Source organism: Ascidia mentula, chromosome 5, assembly GCF_947561715.1.
Source record: "Ascidia mentula chromosome 5, kaAscMent1.1, whole genome shotgun sequence".
In the NCBI taxonomy this organism is placed as follows: Eukaryota; Metazoa; Chordata; class Ascidiacea; order Phlebobranchia; family Ascidiidae; genus Ascidia; species Ascidia mentula.
In genome coordinates, this window is record NC_138570.1 from 9,121,464 (window position 1) to 9,140,985 (window position 19,522).

Genomic DNA, 19,522 nt, shown 5'->3' on the forward strand with positions numbered 1-19,522 from the left:
ATACTGCTGCTATCAGTGCCAGCGCTGCCACAACAATTAGTCACTGCGCGCGGATGCGCTGGTCGTTATGGACGAAAGATATTATCAGAATGGATGCCTAATCGCCGGCCAGTGCACTTAATTCCCCTAAGGCTGAATTCACTGCTGAAAACTTAAGTTTAACTAACAAACCCCTTTGGATATTCAACCTGCCCCAAACGTTCCTAAATGTTAACAAAACAAACAAGTTGAAACTCAAACCTGAGCACGAACCGAGAAGCTTTGAGATAACAATTATAGTTTGATATGTCACCCCATATTTTGTCGGCTTTTTTTTGATAAAACTAACATAGATTATAACCAGAAAATACCACTTTAAGAACATTGGATGAGGGACTGACCCGCGGAGATACTTTTGACAAGTCACAAGCCTCCAAATTCGTCTCTGTTTCTAACTATCAAAAATTCAACTGAAAAGCTGATTCAATAAAGCTGCCCTAATACCAACATGACAACGCTGCGGAATCGAACAGTAGCAATTTGAAACAAAATCACTCAAAACTTTTTCTCGCGTTTCCTTTCTTGTCCGCGCTGTCAACTCTTCACGGTAAAATTGTCATTTAATTGCCGGGATAAACTTTCTTCGCTATTCCCGTTTAGATGGCTGGTCTGGCGCGATCAAACTTTCCACGCAAAACACCGAAAACAAAGGGTTGTAATTAGCAAACGACATCTATTGTAAAGCTTCTACACTGACCAAAACAAGTTACCTACAGTGTTGGGTTTACACATGTGTGTCAGGAGCCGCACGCCAAGCTCTAGTTGCAGCGGAAAAATGCCCGCGGCAAAATTTAGCCAAAGTTTTTCGTGTCTAATTTTCTCTAATATTGTAAAATATATGCAACAGCGGTTTCCTGCGCTCACGTAAATACATAACCATATCTTGCGGCCAACCCACAACGACACTTAAAAACAAATTACTGTCAAATCTCTCTCTAAATGTGTATGATTTTATACAAGCATTTAACACACCACTTGCTGCATTTTTTTGGCTTGTGGTAAGAACTTAAACGACCCTTATTAAAATAACAGGTGAAAGGGATGTGGTTTGAATAGCGGATTTCGTATAGATGCTAACGCATGCATCCCTTAAACATTAGAGTCCATTACGTCAACTGTGTTTGCATCTCCCATGTAAACAAAAGAGTTAAAGCGTCTTACCCCTTCCTCACCGGCAAACCCGACCATAAATCTCAGTTTGTCACTTACCGGACAACGAAGGACATTTTTTTCGAAAAATTAGAAAGTTTAGTTGCAGGGAAATAACGATCGCCATTTTTTGGGTAGATTGGTCCACGCTCCAATGAAGTCTGATACTAATGGGCATTCAGTTATTTGCGAGCAAATACCGTAACCCAAAAAGTTTTAATTAGCGGCAAATCGACCCTCAATACCCAACTATATAAACAAGGCCGTGTGGTCAGCAAAGTCGTCTGAAAGTCACACCAGCTGCACTGATAAGACCTTTTAGGTCGAAACAGTAGCCATCTGTCTGCAGCTTACACAATTCATATTATTGGCTCCACTTTGCTTATATTATATAAACAAGGGTACATTTAGCGACCGATTTTCGTTCCAATAAAACTTTCAAATTTGTATTAGTTATTTTTTCAACAAATACCAATACCACTTTTTGTGACTTTTTTTTGACTCTTTGAGAGATCTTGCGTAAGCTACATACAGATGGCCAGTTTACACAATTCACATCACTGGCTCCAATTTGCTGCGAGTTTTGGTTCGCAAAGTCGATAGGGTGTTTTTTGTAGCTGAATTATTAAATGTTGCTGATTAATTGTGTGGCTTCCTATTTTTTTGCAGATCCGGATTGTGGATTTTCGGGGAACGAATCTCGACCAGGATGTGTGGCTGATATTGCTGATGATTTTCTATGTTTTCTACGCCTTCCATTTGAGCACTGCGTACTATTGCACACGCGGAAGCCGGAGAAGAACTCATCCACAAATTGCGTATTTTGTATTGCGGCCAATTACGGGACATCGAAAAAGAGAAAAATCACAAGCAAGAGAACGCCACTGATTTGTCGGGAAAAGTAGAAAAAAAAACAAGCGATGAGAAGAAAGATTTGATTCAGGTTTCCACATCAGAATAAAATATACGCGCGTCTTTTCAGTACCCGCCATACTCAAACCCCTTGTTCGCTTGAATTTGAACAACAGTTAATAATCGTCCGTAGATTTTAAAGTGAAACACGTATTGACAAACGCACATGTCGTTATGTGGCTTCCGCAAAAATCTAATGGTTTTGCTGCTTAGGTAGCATAGAAGCTCAGCTAACAAGCACAAAAACAAAGCATTGGGCCTTGTCTGCGTTTATGAGTTGGAAAAATAGAGTTTCACAATGCGCAGTTGTGTATTGGAACAGCGGCGAAGACCATGGATACAAAGTGATACGTATGGTTGTTAATACTCAGCGGCTCGACATGAAGCGTATTGTTTCTGCAGCCCAGTAGTACAGCACGGGTGCCGTTCGCCAGTGCAATGAGACAAAAAAAAACAGCATAGGGTGGGCCTCAATGCAAGTACTCAAGTGCGAAGTGTGGGCCAGGCGCAGGTCGGGGAGTAATACAATATTACGCAAACGTTCCGGATTAAGAATAATTGCTGTTTCTATAACATGCAGCGAACTCGCGATGCGCAGCAAGCGTGTGCAACAGGCGTCTGGACGCCACGCTCCGCTGTTCGGGCCAGTAATGTGATGTGCACTTGCTCACGAAAGCCAGCAACAATTGTTACCAAGCCGGTGCTCTCTAGGGCCACCACGCGGTCAACGCAGTAACAACAAGACTGGTCGTCGCCGGAGCGCGGTCAAGGGCCGACGAACGTGAAGGAGTTTTGCATGAGTGGAGTCTTGGGCATGCGGAAGAACTCATCCACTGACATTCCAGCGCGGTTGAGGCAGCCGGGGTCGGATTGGCTGCGACAGATACGAGGCAGTGCGCGGTAGATTTCGTCAAGCGACGTCCAGATCTACGATTATGGAGACGTGTTAGGGGAGGTCGATCATCAGGTTTGTGTGAATGTTAGTTTGGTGAGCGCGGGTTGGTAATGTTAGTTATGGACAGACTGAGCATCATTACTAAGTGACGGAAAAACTTTAATAAATATTAATAGTATTTCCCAATAATATGTTTTTCAAAATCCAATATTTTAATCAGCATCACCACCCTGTGAACGCAAAGCGCATGTGACCAAAAACACTCTAGTGGAGTTTTCGCAAAACTTAAAACTGAAAAAAAAGCAAATCTCACCTGCGGGAACAATGGTCTGTCGTCCCGGTTTCTCGAGATGCAATCCACTATGAGTCGCTTGCAATCACGGGGAGTGTCGGCTCGGATACAATCCAACTCCGGTCGCAAGTAACCTCGTCCAACTTGAAAGAGGATCTATCGCAAGACGAGCAATTTAAGCCACAGGTTTGAGGTTTACATTTTTGTATGTTTGTTAAAGCTACAGGTGTAGAGGTGACCCACCATGTCCCTGTTGCCGATGTGGCTGTAAGGCAATGTGTTGCTCGTTAGTTCAAACATGACGACGCCGAACGCGTACACGTCGGATTCGAAGGTGTATGGGTTGCCATCCGCCATCCTAATCACCTGCGCGGATACGAGGAAACCGTAATAAAGTGATTGTAACCAAACTGTCTTGTTTAAATGTTGTGGTTTATTGTTAGAAACCACCGAAGACTTGTGAAACATTTTGTTGTGAAAGGTAAATAGTGAGGTATCGTTTCATTTTATTCCATATACACTAGACGATAAGCATTGCCGATTGATTGTCATATATTCATATAGGTTGTTATTAATAACAGTAAATAATTAAAATCAATGAATAAGCCCGTGTTCAAATATACAATTACTTATTTGAAGAGCTCAACGGGGTTAAATGAGGTTGCCAATACCTTACATCTTAACAATTCAAAAATATTAATAAACCAAGTTGAACAAAATTATCGAATTCTTTAATTTTTTTTAAAAAGGTTATTTAAAGCGAAACATGTTTTCAACATATAAAAGCGTTTAGGCACAAGGTTTTTTTAATATTTTGAAATTGACTTTGAAGCTTCCACTTGTTTCATGCAAAAGAAGTGTTGCTGGAATAGGTTAATTTCATGACAAAATTGTTTCATTGTTACATCTAACAATGCATTATTTTTATATTTTAATGCATTTTTACTTTCTGCACTTGCTTACCTCTGGCGCCATCCAGAGGATAGAACCTGTGGGTTGCATGACTTGATTCGAACCAGACCACCTTGACTTGACAGTGGCCAAGCCGAAGTCACCAATCTTTACAGTGTAATCTTCAAGGAGAAAAATGTCTGCAATGCGACGGTCAAGGAAACGAACTTATTTACAATTTGTTGTTTCTTGTGTACTTTGACTTCTGTTGACCAAATGTTGGCTTGAGCAAAATGTTATTCGCACAAACCCTTTGTTTTGGACCAAACCAACGGTCTTTCAAGTGAACAACAACCAACAGGACGTAAGTTATGTACTTATGGCAACATAATTATGTTGTTGGAATTGACACCAACCTATAATCAGCGCCTGTGAAGCAACTAACCCCTGAACACAGAAACCACGACACGTCATAATGAGTGAAACAATATGCGTTTGAGTTAATTTCAAGTAAACTTGTTAAAGGTCAATTCGGGTGCGCGCGGTTTTCTGCCTGTATGTGTGTAAGTTTAACAAAGGATACTATTCGACTTCATGTCCCGATGGATGATGTTTTTAGCGTGCAGGTATCTGGAATAAAATAGAATTGTTTTAAGTGAAGATATTGGGCGTATTTTACCCAAATGGAGAACAAACGAGAAATAGATGCCTCTGTAAACGATACAAGTAACACCAGCACTGTACCACAGGAAAAGGACTCATTGCCTGCCAACAAATTTAGGTATTACAGACCCCTTGATAGGCCAAAAGTTTTCTTTGTAAACCTCATTCTGGTAAACATTAACGCTAACGACAAAACTTGAGGTTGAAACTCGGCAAACTGTCATAGACCTGTATTGGGCAACGACAAACACGTTACCCAGCGACACAACTACTCACTCCATTCCCTGCGCTGCCTGTCGGGCGATGTCGATGGTTTGAAGCATATCAAACTTCGTGTCGATAACGTGGAGATGGCGGTAGAGACTGGAGCCATCGCACCATTGCGTCACAATACAGAGTTGGTTTTTGATCGTGTATCCCATGAACAGTAGGATGTTAACGTGACGGGTTTTCCTGCAAAGCACAGGAAAAGAAAACGGTGTTAAATGGACTGTGCTACACGTTGACAATTTTTAAATCCATGGCGGGTCGATAATATTTGCAAATTGCGATGTACGAATTTTTTCACACAAACCCCACAAACGCACAAAGGTTTTCGTAATTAAAAATCCCACTGGGTACCACTGTGTACATGTCGCCTCCATTCGAAATCTAAATATTGATTTTTCTCACAATATATCGCTTACGTTTAATTTCGCTGTTGCGACGAATATTCAAAGATGCGCTTTAACCTATGTGACAGTAAATTAAAAAAATTCCCGAAAATGATAATTTTTTTATTAGGCATTTTGTGATCGCGAAAATTATCATCTAAATACGTTTGCACACTTTTTAATTGCCTTAGCTACTTTTCGTATATTTTTTCGAACAGAAGATTCCAACATCACAAAGTCTTTGGATTTGACGAAGTACGCATAGAAGTCCAATAACTAGGAATAAAGCTACAACGTATTATGGGACATGTTCAAAACCCCCTATTGTTTATTTTAAACAGCAACCTTAGTACAGCAACTTCGTTCTTGAACTCCTGAAGTTGGTTGGGAGTGGGGTCAGACACATTCAGCACTTTAACGGCGACGATACCGTGCCACCGGCACCTATATACGATCCCATACGATCCAGAACCAATCTTTTCACCCCACTCAATCTCCTTATCCGGAACTTCCCAATCCTCGTTGGAATCCCGGCGTGGGGAATGCTGCAAAGAATTGGATATTATGACGTTACAAACTAGTACGTCAGTAACAATTTATTTCTAATACGTTTTATGTAGTTAAGGGACGTAAAAACGGATTTTTAAACATCCTTGGAAATGCATAATTTCTTAAAACTGTTCTTCTGACCCTGATGAGGTTTCGCCGTACGGCAAACGGAAAGCTGGTTGAATACAATCTATGCTATTTTCTGTCCCAGAATAAGGTTATTGAAAATTACTTAATAACTAAGTCAGATTCGGGAAGACATGGGTTTGCTATTGTAGACTCCTTTATCTGTATTAGTAACAGCTACACAACTACACTTACCCCTCGGTGGACGACCTGTGGTCTGTAAATTACTCCGGAGGAAGGAAGACTTGCCGCAGCCGAAGTGGGATTGTTGCCTTGGTAACCTGCGACAATAAAAATACGATGAGGCATGCGCAAAGCTAGTCGATACGCTAAACACTACATTCGTCTACTTTAGCAAGCGTGCGTAACGCTACACTAGGACAAGTGACGTCTACGCTATACTGTGTGTTTCGCTACTGGTTTTAACTTACATTGCAGTGTTCGCTTAAATATTCAACAAAAACTACACTTCAGTTAAATAGGCACAAATTAGTAACTCCCAACAAGCGATTGTCACGCGAAATTGCTCCAAAACAAATTACATTGGAAGAATGAATGAATGATTGCTGTGGTCAATTAAAGTTTTGGTGAAAGATGTTTTTTTTCTGGTGCAATGTGACATTGATGGTGAAATTTGGAAAGCAGGTGAACATCATACATTCCAAAATACCCTTGTAACTACAGGTATAGGTGGATTTTATTAAAGATGAAAAGTGGTAAAGGCAAAGTAGGTCAAACCCACGTTTCCAAATTAAAAACCAGCTACAAATTAATCTGTGAATTTCCATTCCAACGACTACAACGAAGTCAACAAGCACATAGAGTTACCACACCAGTTCTGCAATCGATCAACCCAATTATACCAGCGAGCACACGCTACGATTGGACGTGCGAGACAATCAGTGGCTATCTAAGCAAAATCACCGCAACAGAAGCGGGAATTGCGCTAAGAAACCTTGCTGCTGCGTCCGCTTATCGTCCAGACGACGGGAGGAGCGCTTGGCCTCAACGCTCATAACGGCCCTGTTGAGGAGCTCAAGCGAGCCGGCATGCATAAGGATGCCGGCTGTTAGGCCTGGCTCTACAAGGCGGGAGAGGCGAGCTTGGCTGCGCCGTGTGCCAGTCACATTGTGCTCGTGTTCTTCGGGCTCCGCTGTGGCGGAGTGGCAGCGTCGCGAAACTCCCAGTGGAGGACTGAGCAGCACGGGCGCTGGCTCTGCGTCGACAAGCCGATTTGCTTTTAAGAGAAGATAGGAGACTATATAGCATCCCCCACAAGGCGGAATGGCGAAAAGGGAGTGTAGGACACGTAGAAGAACAGCGCGTGCATCTTTTTGAGTGAGAATGGCTTATGACTGACGCGCATGCAAGTACCACACACTAAGACAAAAAACACGTCAACGACAAGAAACTTACCCAGGGCAACTGGAGGAAATGCTGTAAACTCCTGCAAAACAACACACGAAAGTCAGAACTAGTAGAAAAAAACATTTACGAAACACCAGCCTCCGATGTGGCGAAATAACCACCACAACCCGACAAGCGGTTATCCGCAATGTTGGATGGAAAAAAATAGGAGCGGTCCGTGCAATTATGATAGTTTTGAGTTAAAATTGGCACAAAAAACGTTAGGTCCGCGTTCACACCGAGGTTTAGGATATGTTGTGGTAATATTTGGTTAAAGCACGATGATAAACAATAACAAGGTGCAAATAAAACCACGGGCTAGCAAGCGATGGGAGTGTATTGGAATGTTTCGTTGCCACCGATCAATCACAAGTGCAAACGGTTAAGACAAGGTTTTATACGAAAAGTAAACTATAGATAAATGCATGCAAAAACGAAAAGTAGGTTGAATCAATTTCTGCTCGATTTGGATTAAATTGCGCGATGCAAAATGCACAAAAAGAAAGCCGCATGTTGTCTACCACAATCTGGTTGCTTGCAAGCTGGCGACGGGTTAGAGACTTCATAAGCACGCACGTGCGCGCCTTGAAGCGATTTAAAATGGCAAACTGTTAAAAAATGGACATGAAGCCCGTACGGTGAGTATGGATGCTGAGTGATCAAAAGGATGCAGCAATGTCATGTTTTCATTATTCTCGTATCAAAAGGTAATATGTAAAATAAACAAAAGCAACGTCAGCCCAAAGCAAAGCGTGTAAGGAACGTACTGGGCCTTGGTCCGACATAGCGGGTGCAATGCTGTGAATACTGAGGCTCGGCTGGGACGAGGAGCGCGGTCGTTGCAACGTGGTAAACTGTTCACCCTGCTACGCAAAGAAACAAAACGCCAAGTGTGAAAAAGTGGGTAAGGAATTCGCTCCGGGCTTGGAAAGAAGAGTCTTCTGGTTCATCTGGCCAGGTTTCTTTTTGAAACGGGTTTCGTATTTCTTCGCTTTGCTCGGAATTTAGACCTACAAGCGTCATCAACCAAGCACAGAAAACTCCCCACTTTCGTAGGGTTACAGGATTTTCAGTTTGGAGCATGTTAGTGGGTGGCAAGAAGTTGCGATTTTCACTTCGTGGCGGTAGTATATAGGCAGTGAAACTTAATGGATTAGTAAACAATAGTTGGATTTTGTTTACTTATAAGGGCTTGCCAAAGAAAATGGTTGCCTTGTTTTCATAGGTTTTACTATAAAATAAAATTTTAACTAAAAAGGGACAATTGACACTCTGGGGAATAGAAGTTAAGTTCCATGACCCTTGTTTAATCAGCAGCTGAGTATTAACAGTGGTTATGCAGCTAAAATGGTTTATCTGTTAATTACCAGCCGTTTACAGCCTCCCTTAATCAGATAACAGCACTATAAAAAAAACAAGACTTTCGGGGGTGTTATGGGGTTGCCAGAGGCGTCGTGAGCGCCGTTAGGAACGGAAATGAAAACAGGTCAAAACAGGGTTGGGGTTAAAAACACGCCAGCTAGTTAGTTTGCACTCAAGGACTTACCCCGTTGTTTGAGTTCCATGAGCCCATTTCCGTAGGAGTGTGCGGGGAATCAGGGGAAGGACTCTGAGGACGAATCTTCTCCCTGCGAATTTAAGCGGAGTTTAGAACAGTTAATAAACGTATACTGTATATGCACTGTAGCAGTTTGTCAAGAATAATTGATAAACTGGGAATAAGGACAAGGTCTATCATATTCCATATCTTAGTACCGTCATGATTAAAATAATACCGATGCCATGATTCCATATACGGTTGTGTAGAGTGTACATTTGTGGTTCCTGTTGTATTAATTTGCTGAATCGTGCCAAAGCAATGATTATTCTAGCTGCAACGATTATTTTCATCCTGTCCTTCATGCCTTTGAATCATTAAGACGCCGATGACGAAGTCACCGGCAATATTAGGCCAGCACGTCAACTTTACATTTTTGTTCATGCTGGGTCATTTCACGCTTGATGATCATTGTAAAAACCCGAGCATTAATGTATTGATTGCTAAATCGTTTTTCGCTTTGCAGTTGGCCGAAAATGCAACATGGACGGCACCCAAATGTGTACATGCGCACATCGGTCTCTTGCAAAGGGCGAGCGATTATGAGCACGGACCTTGCCCTTTTGAGGGAATTAACCAGCTATCGATCACAAATTAGCCCCAACCCGTTGCCTGCCACCGACTCGAACAAACAAACAACAGACGCATATGGAAACGTACCGCACGGCGTAATGCGATGTGCGCGCTTTAAAGCGAGGGCTGCGAGAGTGTTTATGAGGGTTGTAAACAGCCGGTGCCCATTATGGTTTTGCACCGGGATCTATGTGATATCGAGGTCAATATCGGGCCAGTGAATGCATTAAGTGCAAGGCCCCGTTTAAGGTGCGTTATGCAGCGCGTGTCTGCCTTCTATTTATAGTCGCAGGTTGAAATAACGTCAAGGGGCGCAGTTCGAGCTATCCTTTTAGGGAAATCTAAATACAGGTGCATTAGCAATGTCTGTTCGCTCACAAGAGACCTCATACAACTACATGTACAGAAGGTCACAACAAAACGTGATAGTGCATTGCATACTATTGAATGCATAATAACAACGTGTGCCAAGGTAGCGCATATATAATACTATTGCGTACTTGTTAAAACGACTTACGTGCGTGAATGTAACGCAATACGAAGTATACTGCAAACCCCATTTGTTATCGTATTCAACAACAGCACAAAAAGAACCAAAATCTACCTCCACCAGTCCAGAACCCTAACACCTGTGCATTTTACTCAATTTGCGACAGCATCGCCTTTCTGGCATACTAAACAAGTTAAATGCCCCAACAGATGCTTTACCGGAGAAATTTCAACAAAAACGCACGACGTCACTTACTCGAGTTTCATCATTTGACCGCGGGTTATGCAGAAATCCGGCACGTCACTGATGCATCTCTGGTGGAGTTTAAATCCACACATGCGGCACGTGACTCCCTGGAAGAGGATTCTCCGACATCTGTCGCAGTAAGTTAACGCGAAGAAGGTCTTCCTCACCTGCGAACAAAAACCAGCGGTGTTTGATAACAGACTGCACGGGTTCGTTAACTTTTGATCTTTTTTTATTTAGTAACAACGCTCCACAGTGAGGTAACCTCCCTTGGTCTGCACGTTTAGTTTAATTTGTATGCAAGTAAGTTGTTTTCCTACAATGGTTCATTGAATGTGCGATCGTTTTACAGAATGGAAAATCAAATTAAAATACATTTTTGTGGTTTTCGACCTTGAAACCATTACAATAAGCTCTGGAAGGTCCCGCAAATATCCACCCAAAAAACGAAATTTCCCAGGGATTAGGTTCAAGACACGCTTCGTTGCCTACGAAGGTGATTTCCCTTCCGTTTAGCAGGGGCGGAAAGTACGCAGACATCATACGCTGCGAGATACCTCGCTCCTGGTTGGATTGTGTGTCAAGCGGAATTCATTGAATTCCGATCGTAGTTAGCGAGAATATCCATGGGAACATACAAGCACAGAGACAACGTTGCATTCCAACGTAAAGTACCGACGATGGTGTGAAGCCTACTAGGCCACAAATGGGATAGCGATGAGGTGCAAATGACCCAACAGCACGCACAAATTCGTTTGTTTTGTTGACAGACGACATAGTTGGGGGTAAATACAGTACATTAACGCGATCCAAAACCACGCTGTGAAAATATGTTACATTTCAGTTTGTTTAAATCGAATTGTCTCCAGTATTACTTGTATTAATTTGCTCAAAACTACATGAAATTGAATGTTAATGGATCAGGTCAGACACAACCCTGAGTGTTTTTCAAAAAATAAACGAATCAAACGTTCAGAAAAATAGTTTGGTCCACAGTTAGCACAACAAAATCAACAGCCTGAAAAAAGAGGGATGTTTACTTACAAAATTGTGGCTGGCCTGGAGAATCCGAGTGGATTTTTTGAAACTCTTGTTCTCCGTTCTCAGTTCCAACTCAAAGTCAGCCAGCTCACCTGAGTCAATGCTCCACTCAATGTGTTCACTGAAAGACATCACACAATTATGATAAATTAATCAATCACAGTTGTAAACTCCACTAATTTACTCTCCCTAAGTGGTTTCAAAGCCCTTATATTCCATTCATAAGTTGCAATATGCATAGAACATAAAGAAACCAGCACGTACATACAACAAAAGGCTATAAAGCAATGTGTACGTTATAAATTACCTGTCTTGACATAGGGTAAACAGCAAGGAATTTTAAAGGCCAGAAAAGCTTCCTTATATATACCATTAGCGACTTACTCTGTTCCAAATTTGTACACGCTGCACTGATCCAGTTTATCTCTCAAACTTTTCAATCTCGAAGATCGAAGCAAAACATCTGACAATCGTTTTCCCGGTATAGCACCAACCTACATAATAGGTGTTTAATTAAACCAAACCATTGTTTAAGTAAGTATGAATAAATATGTTGCGATTTAACAACATAAGTACATTTCTTCTGATTTCAAATCACTTTGACCAAAACCTTTGATAAAATTATTCTTTGGTTTTTACAGATCTATATATTTTATTGTGTTGTGGGGAAGTTTTTAGTTTCATTGTTAGCAATGAATACAATTTTGGTCCTAATTAAAAAACAGAAGTAACCCATATTTTGGAATGTTTACATATATATATAATCGCCTGTCAGATATAATTTTTCTGGGCATATATATTCTATTACTTAGATAATGATTCCAACAATAAACTAACACTTGTGATTTTTGTGTGCTATAAAATCATAGACTTTAAATGATTTTTCTCAATAATTTCAACAATATTGTACACATTATCATTGCTTTATAAGCACTATGGTATGTGTAAATAGTTTTTGCCACTCTGCCCGTAGACACAACACATTCACACAACTAGCACTTGTGCATGCAAGGCAACACCACTGAATGCAATATATTGTATTATTATTAAGCAATGACATCAGGTGGGTGACTCACTGTGGTTTTTCCATTGGGTAAGTAGATACGAATTCTTCCAACAGGTTTGTCACCTTTACTGCTTGAGGCTGGTTGGTTGGGAGACTGTGGTGCATTAGATGCACTCAAATCACCACCGGCTGGGTGAAAACAAGCAATTGTTGTATTGTCATAGGTGTTGCATGCACAACTATCATTTGTATCTTGTCACTGAATTCAATTGTAATGTCAAACTCAAATTGGTCAAGCACTTTTAGTTGTGTATTACTTACCGTGCACCAACAGATATACCAATCAAAATGAACTTTGGTTTCAACACAATTCTTAATACTTCGGAAAATATGCCACTACATGTATTCATCTACTATACAGCTTATGGTCAAAACATACTGTTTGCAGAGGCGTATACAGAATTTGTATTGTTAAGTTGCATTTATATACTTTTTTAAATGATTTGTAGTGAGATGAGTCCACCTTTACTCAGCCCAACAGTAACAAACATTTTTTTCACCTGAACTACTTGGTTGTCCATTTTGTGGGGTCCCCACAGGCCCAGGAAAGAAGTGCGGCATTGGGGCATTAGGTGAATACTGCGCATTGTAATTGGAGTTGATTGGAGCTTGTTCCAATTGTTCTAAAATGTCTGTCAGGCTCTCCAAGCGCTTCTGGTGCTCATCCAAGCGAACCGTCAAGTCATTGTATTCCTGTAACAACAAAAAGGGCATTATGGGATCAAGTATATTTGTTTAAACATAATGCAATTTCATGATCATTGTGGTCAACACCAAAACAAGTTAAATGAATCGGACTATACAAAGTTAAAGCATTTTTAGGATTATTAAACTAGCAGAAACATACACGAAAGTAGACATCACATCTTGATGAGTCTTTTTATAACAATTATCACAGAAACATACAGTCTGTATCGCTTATCCATAGTAACATTAAACAGACTATGCAAATACGTGTCATGGTAAAAGTAAATGTTTGTTATCAGTAGTTTTTTAAAAATGGCACAGTCCAAACATCTATTTACATGTAAATTTTCCTATTTCCCCACAAGCTATTCCTATAAGTAGCTCACACAACAAACATAAAAGTTTTATTTAGAAATTTATTTGAAAAACATAATCTACAATAAAAGCCCTCGCAGCTAACATCATCTATATATATACATGATATTAATGTCAATGCTCTACCACTTGACCTACCTCAAAATATATCGATGGGGGATTCTTTTTTCCACCGAACTCTTGATTAAGTTTTGTAATGGAGTGCTTTGTAATGTCGATAATATGCTTGAGATTTAAAATCTAAAAAAAGGCTAATATGTTACACATATTATCTGGATAATATCAATGAAAATATGCACAGCAGTGTGACTGTTAACAGCAACAATTCAATACAAAAACACTACAGTGTAACTAAAACACCATGCAAACAGAAGAAACAAGTCTGGCATACAAGAAGCAAGAGAATGGTTCTTGCAATTTTGACCAGTTAAAGTTTGCATGATAAAAAAGTAACTTACATCTTCTTTGATCTTTCTGGGGTCACTTTCATGCCCATTGTCAGGATTCATCTTTACAGTGGCAGCAGGCATTTACAAACTGAAGGGATGAGAATGTCAAACAAATTGTTTGTGGTTGCATAAACTCTATTTTTGCTCAAAACCTACTAAGTGGTAATACAAAAGATAAAACCTGCAAACAGAAAAGAAGCAGTATTTTCATTTGGTAGGAAACAGAGTGTTTTGTCAAAATTCTCTTTATATCTTTTTCACCACTATTATTGAATTCCGAAGCACTCAAAACGTCGAATCACAAACATGAAGGCACAAAAAACACCACAAAGTTTGCATTTATTCAACAAAGTGTATGCGTAATTAGGCAAAATAAATTTAAGTGAGCAACCAGAAGAGTCCGTAGTCTATACTGTTGGAAAATGTATGACTCAAAACAATTCAACACAACAAACAAAATTAAACTTCATCTATCTGTCTGTTTCCCTGTCTGAAGTTTAACCAGAAAATTTTCAAAAATGAATAACATTTCTATGTTAAGTCTAGCAGCTGCCAGCGAAGCGCACCTATTATCCATTTTTGGAACTTGTGAGGCAGAGACGCCAAACTTTTTGCTACTGCCAGTGAAAACGACAAATCTAAAAGACTCAACAACCCGCAGATTTGCAAACTTTTCAATGTAACATTTAACGGAAAATGTGGTTGTTGACTCAACTATTGCTTTAATGTCGTATATTTTGGCATACGCGGGTAGTAGGCTAACATTTGGCAAGCGTTAATATGTCAAGCAAGCCTGTAAACAGCACAACTTTTATGCGCCTTGCCACGAAAAATTGCCATACCAAAACAGGAAAATGCGAACTATTTGTAAAATATAAATATATCCACACACAGCGGGCAAGCGAACTGTTCAAGCGTGTTCGCTTTCCGCATATTTGTATTTCGAGGTTACTTTCTATTTGCATAAATTAAAAAAAACTTCAATACACTTTTGTATTCTAGCGGCTGTGAACTTAATTTAAACAAGCCCAATTCAGATTTTGAAACAAATAAAAAAGTATAGGCCTAATTTAGAAATATACAGGCCAGAGATTGCCTTAAATCTACAACTTGGTGTCACCGTATGTTTTCCTTAAATTGGTATTCATTTCATAAAATAACCAACATACTTTCTGTAGTCTATTAGCGATAAACGGATCCCTTAGTTCAATAGTGCAATAAATGTTATAAAAACACTTACCTACTTGCAAACTACACTTGATTGTTTTAAGCAGTTCATGTATCATGCATCAGTAGAATTTTCTCAATTTTACCGAAGTATTGCTTTCAGACAGAGCGCAATTGCGCCACCATTCGACAAATTAAATCAGCAATAAAAGCTTCAAGTGACCATCACAAAAGTCGTTTTGTTGAGGTGTAATTCGTTGAAGAAGAAAATATTTGAGTAAAGTAGTCACTCTAATGAAGGTGAACAATGTGGGCTGAAAGTGAAGCAAAACACAAATCCCCTGAAGGCTTGCACACTTAGTTCTAGGTGCCGCCCTAACATGGTGGGGTGGTATTTAACACTTCATTGTGGTGCAATAAGCAGGTCACGATTGGTCATTTTACTTTTAAACAGGTTATGGAGGCAAATCGACGTCATGTTCAGTTTTGCGAAGGTAAATCATGAATCTGCAAAGAGGGTGCCTATTAAAAAATAGGTGTAAATTAAATTTAGGGGCATTACAGATGTCAGAAAATCCATGTATATGACGGAATGATTTCATTGCACAAACAAAGCTTCACCGAGAAATGCCGAAACCAAAAATACTTCGAGGATTCACAATTACGACACTATGCGTGGTCATCGTGCACGGCCATAAGTTAAAGTTTGGTCGTGACACGACAGCAATAATTTAAAAATTACGTAAAAACATGAATGCACATGAGGACATATTTTCAGCACTTTCAGTCACCACAGAACCTGTTTAAAATGCATGGTTGTTGGTGGCGTAAGACCTGGCCGAAAATCAGCTCGTTTTCATTGCCGGAGGGTGTTGTTTCATGAAGCAAAGAAAAAAGTCCGCTTGTCATGCAGGTTTAAAATTTCACGTTTAAGTTTCAAAGATCGGCAATACTTTCAACGATCGGCAATACAGTTATCATTTGCAGAAGGTTACATTAATAACATGAAAATTGTGGAAACTGGCAGCTATTTTTGTGACGAGTCTTAAACGAAAACAGATCGACCTGATTGCTTACATCAAATATCCCATGTCATGGTGAACGATTTTGACGGCTTTTAACAACTTTTCTAACCCAAAGAATTATTCCAAACAACCGTTAGCTGACTGTCTGTGGGATATTGCGACCAACCTTTAAAGCTTAAACCATCACAGGTTAAATTAAGGTGCAAAACGACCCCTGTTGCTATTTGCGTTTGAAGCAAATTGTCATTAGAACAACATTTTTGTTTTGTCATATTTTTTGTATGTGTTTGGATGAACAAAAGTATGAACAAAACTGAAATACACTTTCTACAGATTGGACATTTTTACGAGATAATTACAATAATATATTTCGTAAGACAATAAATTTACAAAAATAATGAGACACCTGAACGTGTATTCTCCATTTCTTCACTGAACGTGTATTCTCCATTAACGGGTGCCAACCCTACAAATATAGTGATTTTAATAGGTAAGTTAAAACATTTTTGGTTGTTATATGGATCGTTTCTTTGAATACTTTGGCTGGTAATCTAGCACCCAAACATTACATATAAATACCCTATTCTCAATTAAAATTAAAATATATACAAAGAAAACCTATCTTAAGTGGTTTATATTGCAAATTTTGTTTTAACACAACATACTACAGAGACCGTACACATGCTCGTTTTATATGTTGCATTTGGGTTGTTTCCTGCATTCTTAAATTTTATGTAACCACTGTAATTACTGTTTCATTGCAATCGTTGTTTTTCTCCATACGACTTTAATAAAGAACAAACAACGTTCGAAACCGAAAAAATAGGATTAGGTTCAAGTTCGGTATGTGTTTATCGAACAGTCAGTCCCGAATGAAAATAGTTGTTAAATTTAATAGATCAGTTCAAAAGTTAATTCAAAAAGTTAGTGTTTCTGCAGTCGGAGATGGTTTTGACGGCAAAAAAGGTCAACTTAGTTTCATATTTTTTGTAGTTTTTTTTCGGGTGCATTTAAAAAATATGTAGTAAAATTATGAATAATTCATATGTTGCGCCAAAAAATTGAACTGCTTATTGAGAAATGACAACAGCGAAAGCTAGCTGACCAAGTAAAGTTAGCTAAACATGTGTTCAATCAGATCACATCCAAAATCTCAAAAAACAAATTTGTTATTATTTAATTGGTTTCAGAAATACCACATGGTACACGATTGGGATCTTTTTTTAAGTTGGAAAAAGTTATTCGAATCGCTGCCCTGTTCTTCCCCCCCAAAAGTTTCCTTTTGTCAAGTTCAAATACATGCCGTCAAAAAGAAAAAAAAATTTCCATTGCATAAATTAATAAGCTCATTCAATGTCCTCGTCACCAGTGGCGTAAAGTATTTCAATAATAAGTTTAGATTGGTGTGGTTTTGAGTTACTTGGAAGAAAACAATGCCCAAGACACGAATAAGATGACAAATTCAAAAGAATTACGTTAAATACTGGTGTAGGCTAACAAAAAAGTCAAAATAACCTTCTTTTTCTCCAAATCCGTTGACTAAAATGCACATGTTGTACGTTGCACTAATACTAATTTCTCAAAGTAAAAGACATTCGCTCATCGCTTAATTTTTTAATTTTGTTAAATTTTGTCTCATTTAAATTTTGCTACAGAAGGTAAATATGGATATACTCTACATATTTTGAAGAATTGTATAAGTTTCCTAGCTTGACAAAATCTACGAGCAGAGCTGGTATATGCAAGTTATTACTTCTAGAAGTAGAACTGTGATTACAGTAGTTGTGTACCGAGCAACCAATCAGGCGGAATATGCTGTCAGTTGCTGTGCAACTCAGTCACGTTTGATTGCCGAATTAGTTGCTGTCCAACTCGAGCAGATGCACAAACTTGCTTTCATAAGTTTGTGGCAGTATCGCTCACCGTTAGATTGGGCATATCACACTAAGATCTGGCAACAATGGATAGGTATTTTAATGCTTATATGATACAAAGGCATTAACATAAAATATGCACGAAATTTAAACATGAGCATTTGGTTTCAAAAAAATCATTATACTACAGCAAAGCTTAGAAATCATTTGGGTTTGTAAATAGCCAATTTTGTCTTTGTCAGTGTTTTTTTCGCGAACTGGTAAACTAGTAAGCCTTGCCTAATGAATACACAGTCATAAACCACACGAGCAAAACTGCCAATCTGCAAAGTCACGCATGCGGTAACATCATCGGTACTCATAAGTTAATTGTAGCTGGACTTGCTCACATATGACGATCAGCAACATTGCGGATTGGTTTAGCAGACAACTGTCGGAAGTGTCCCTTAGCTTCCTTTTTGTACACGATTACAGTTTCTTCCTCGTGCACACCAATCCAGTAAGCCGGACCCATGAGACTCTTTATGGCATAAATTACGACCCTAAATTACAATGCTTCATGCAACCGTACTTGGACACGTGGTGATACGGTTGCTCATGCGAAACTTGGGGAAAATAACAGGTCTTTCATAGAGGCCTGGCGTGGTAAATCGTTTGGGACGGCGAAGCCTTGCAAAATCCAGTACTAAACAAGAATATGGCCATTGGTTAATAATTTATAACAGGGACGTTTGTGAACTTCGACGCCCGATGGCGGTTAGAGGCACCCAGTTTAACACCACAATATGAGCTGTACACTTAAACGCCAGTTACAGCACCAAACAACTGGGAATATAGAACATTCCTTTGAGAGTGACTTTACGGAGATGGAAGCTTCAAAAACACAGTCCGAACGATGCAGATGGCCTCCGGCATATTGCTGTCGCTATATCATCTCACCACGTTTTATGCACTGTTTCATCGCAAACAAGATAGAAAGAACTTTCTTGTTGATCGCGTATCTGGCCTTGCTGGGTATGTGATGCGTTGACCAGTCAAGCGAAGCGCTGTCTTTCTGTTAGGCACAAAACTATTTCACTAGTACTTTTCAACCTGTAGTTTCTAAATCTCCTGGGTTTTGCTTCATCCGGCTCTCAAAATTGGCGAATTGTCACAGACATGTAAAGACTGGTACCATTTATGCCTTAACAACTATTTTGGTTTTATAACATGACTAGAGCTGATTGAATGGGTTGTGAGAAAAACATCTTTGCGACGATTCACATGGAAGTTTTGTCAACGTTGAACAACTTGTTGAATGTGAGTTTTTTTTGTTTGTTTTCCATTTTAGTTCAATTGAAAAATCGTTTTTCGGTA

General features: G+C 39.5%; 1 protein-coding gene across 6 annotated transcripts; it reads right to left on the reverse strand.

Annotated features, from left to right (window-relative positions):
- Positions 1 to 1,998: 1,998 nt before the first annotated feature.
- Positions 1,999 to 14,277, reverse strand: LOC145903792 (serine/threonine-protein kinase B-raf-like). 6 transcript variants are annotated; one of them, XM_082991943.1, is made up of 19 exons: positions 14,110 to 14,277; positions 13,790 to 13,891; positions 13,090 to 13,282; positions 12,600 to 12,718; positions 11,908 to 12,017; positions 11,527 to 11,644; positions 10,492 to 10,649; positions 9,123 to 9,204; positions 8,344 to 8,439; positions 7,586 to 7,616; positions 7,125 to 7,385; positions 6,365 to 6,450; positions 5,840 to 6,039; positions 5,118 to 5,294; positions 4,762 to 4,808; positions 4,251 to 4,378; positions 3,531 to 3,653; positions 3,309 to 3,443; positions 1,999 to 3,027 (listed from the first exon to the last, which is right to left on the reverse strand). In XM_082991943.1, the coding sequence occupies exons 1-19, from the start codon at positions 14,179 to 14,181 to the stop codon at positions 2,866 to 2,868; spliced, it is 2,400 nt and encodes a 799-aa protein (XP_082848069.1). In that variant the 5' UTR covers positions 14,182 to 14,277; the 3' UTR covers positions 1,999 to 2,865. The 6 variants fall into 6 exon arrangements, with proteins under 6 accessions (XP_082848069.1, XP_082848068.1, XP_082848070.1 ...); XM_082991942.1 differs by having other exon boundaries at positions 8,344 to 8,442; XM_082991944.1 differs by lacking the exon at positions 8,344 to 8,439.
- Between the last annotated feature and the right edge of the window lie 5,245 nt (positions 14,278 to 19,522).

Coding starts and splice junctions, on each gene's coding strand:
- LOC145903792 (XM_082991942.1), bottom strand. CDS start 14,181: ATGCCTGCTGCCACTGTAAAGATGAATCCTGACAATGGGCATGAAAGT. Junction 11,645..11,907: donor GTGTACAAATTTGGAACAGA/GTAAGTCGCTAA, acceptor GATGTCTTTCAG/TGAACACATTGAGTGGAGCA. Junction 8,443..9,122: donor CATGGAACTCAAACAACGGG/GTAAGTCCTTGA, acceptor TTCTTTGCGTAG/CAGGGTGAACAGTTTACCAC.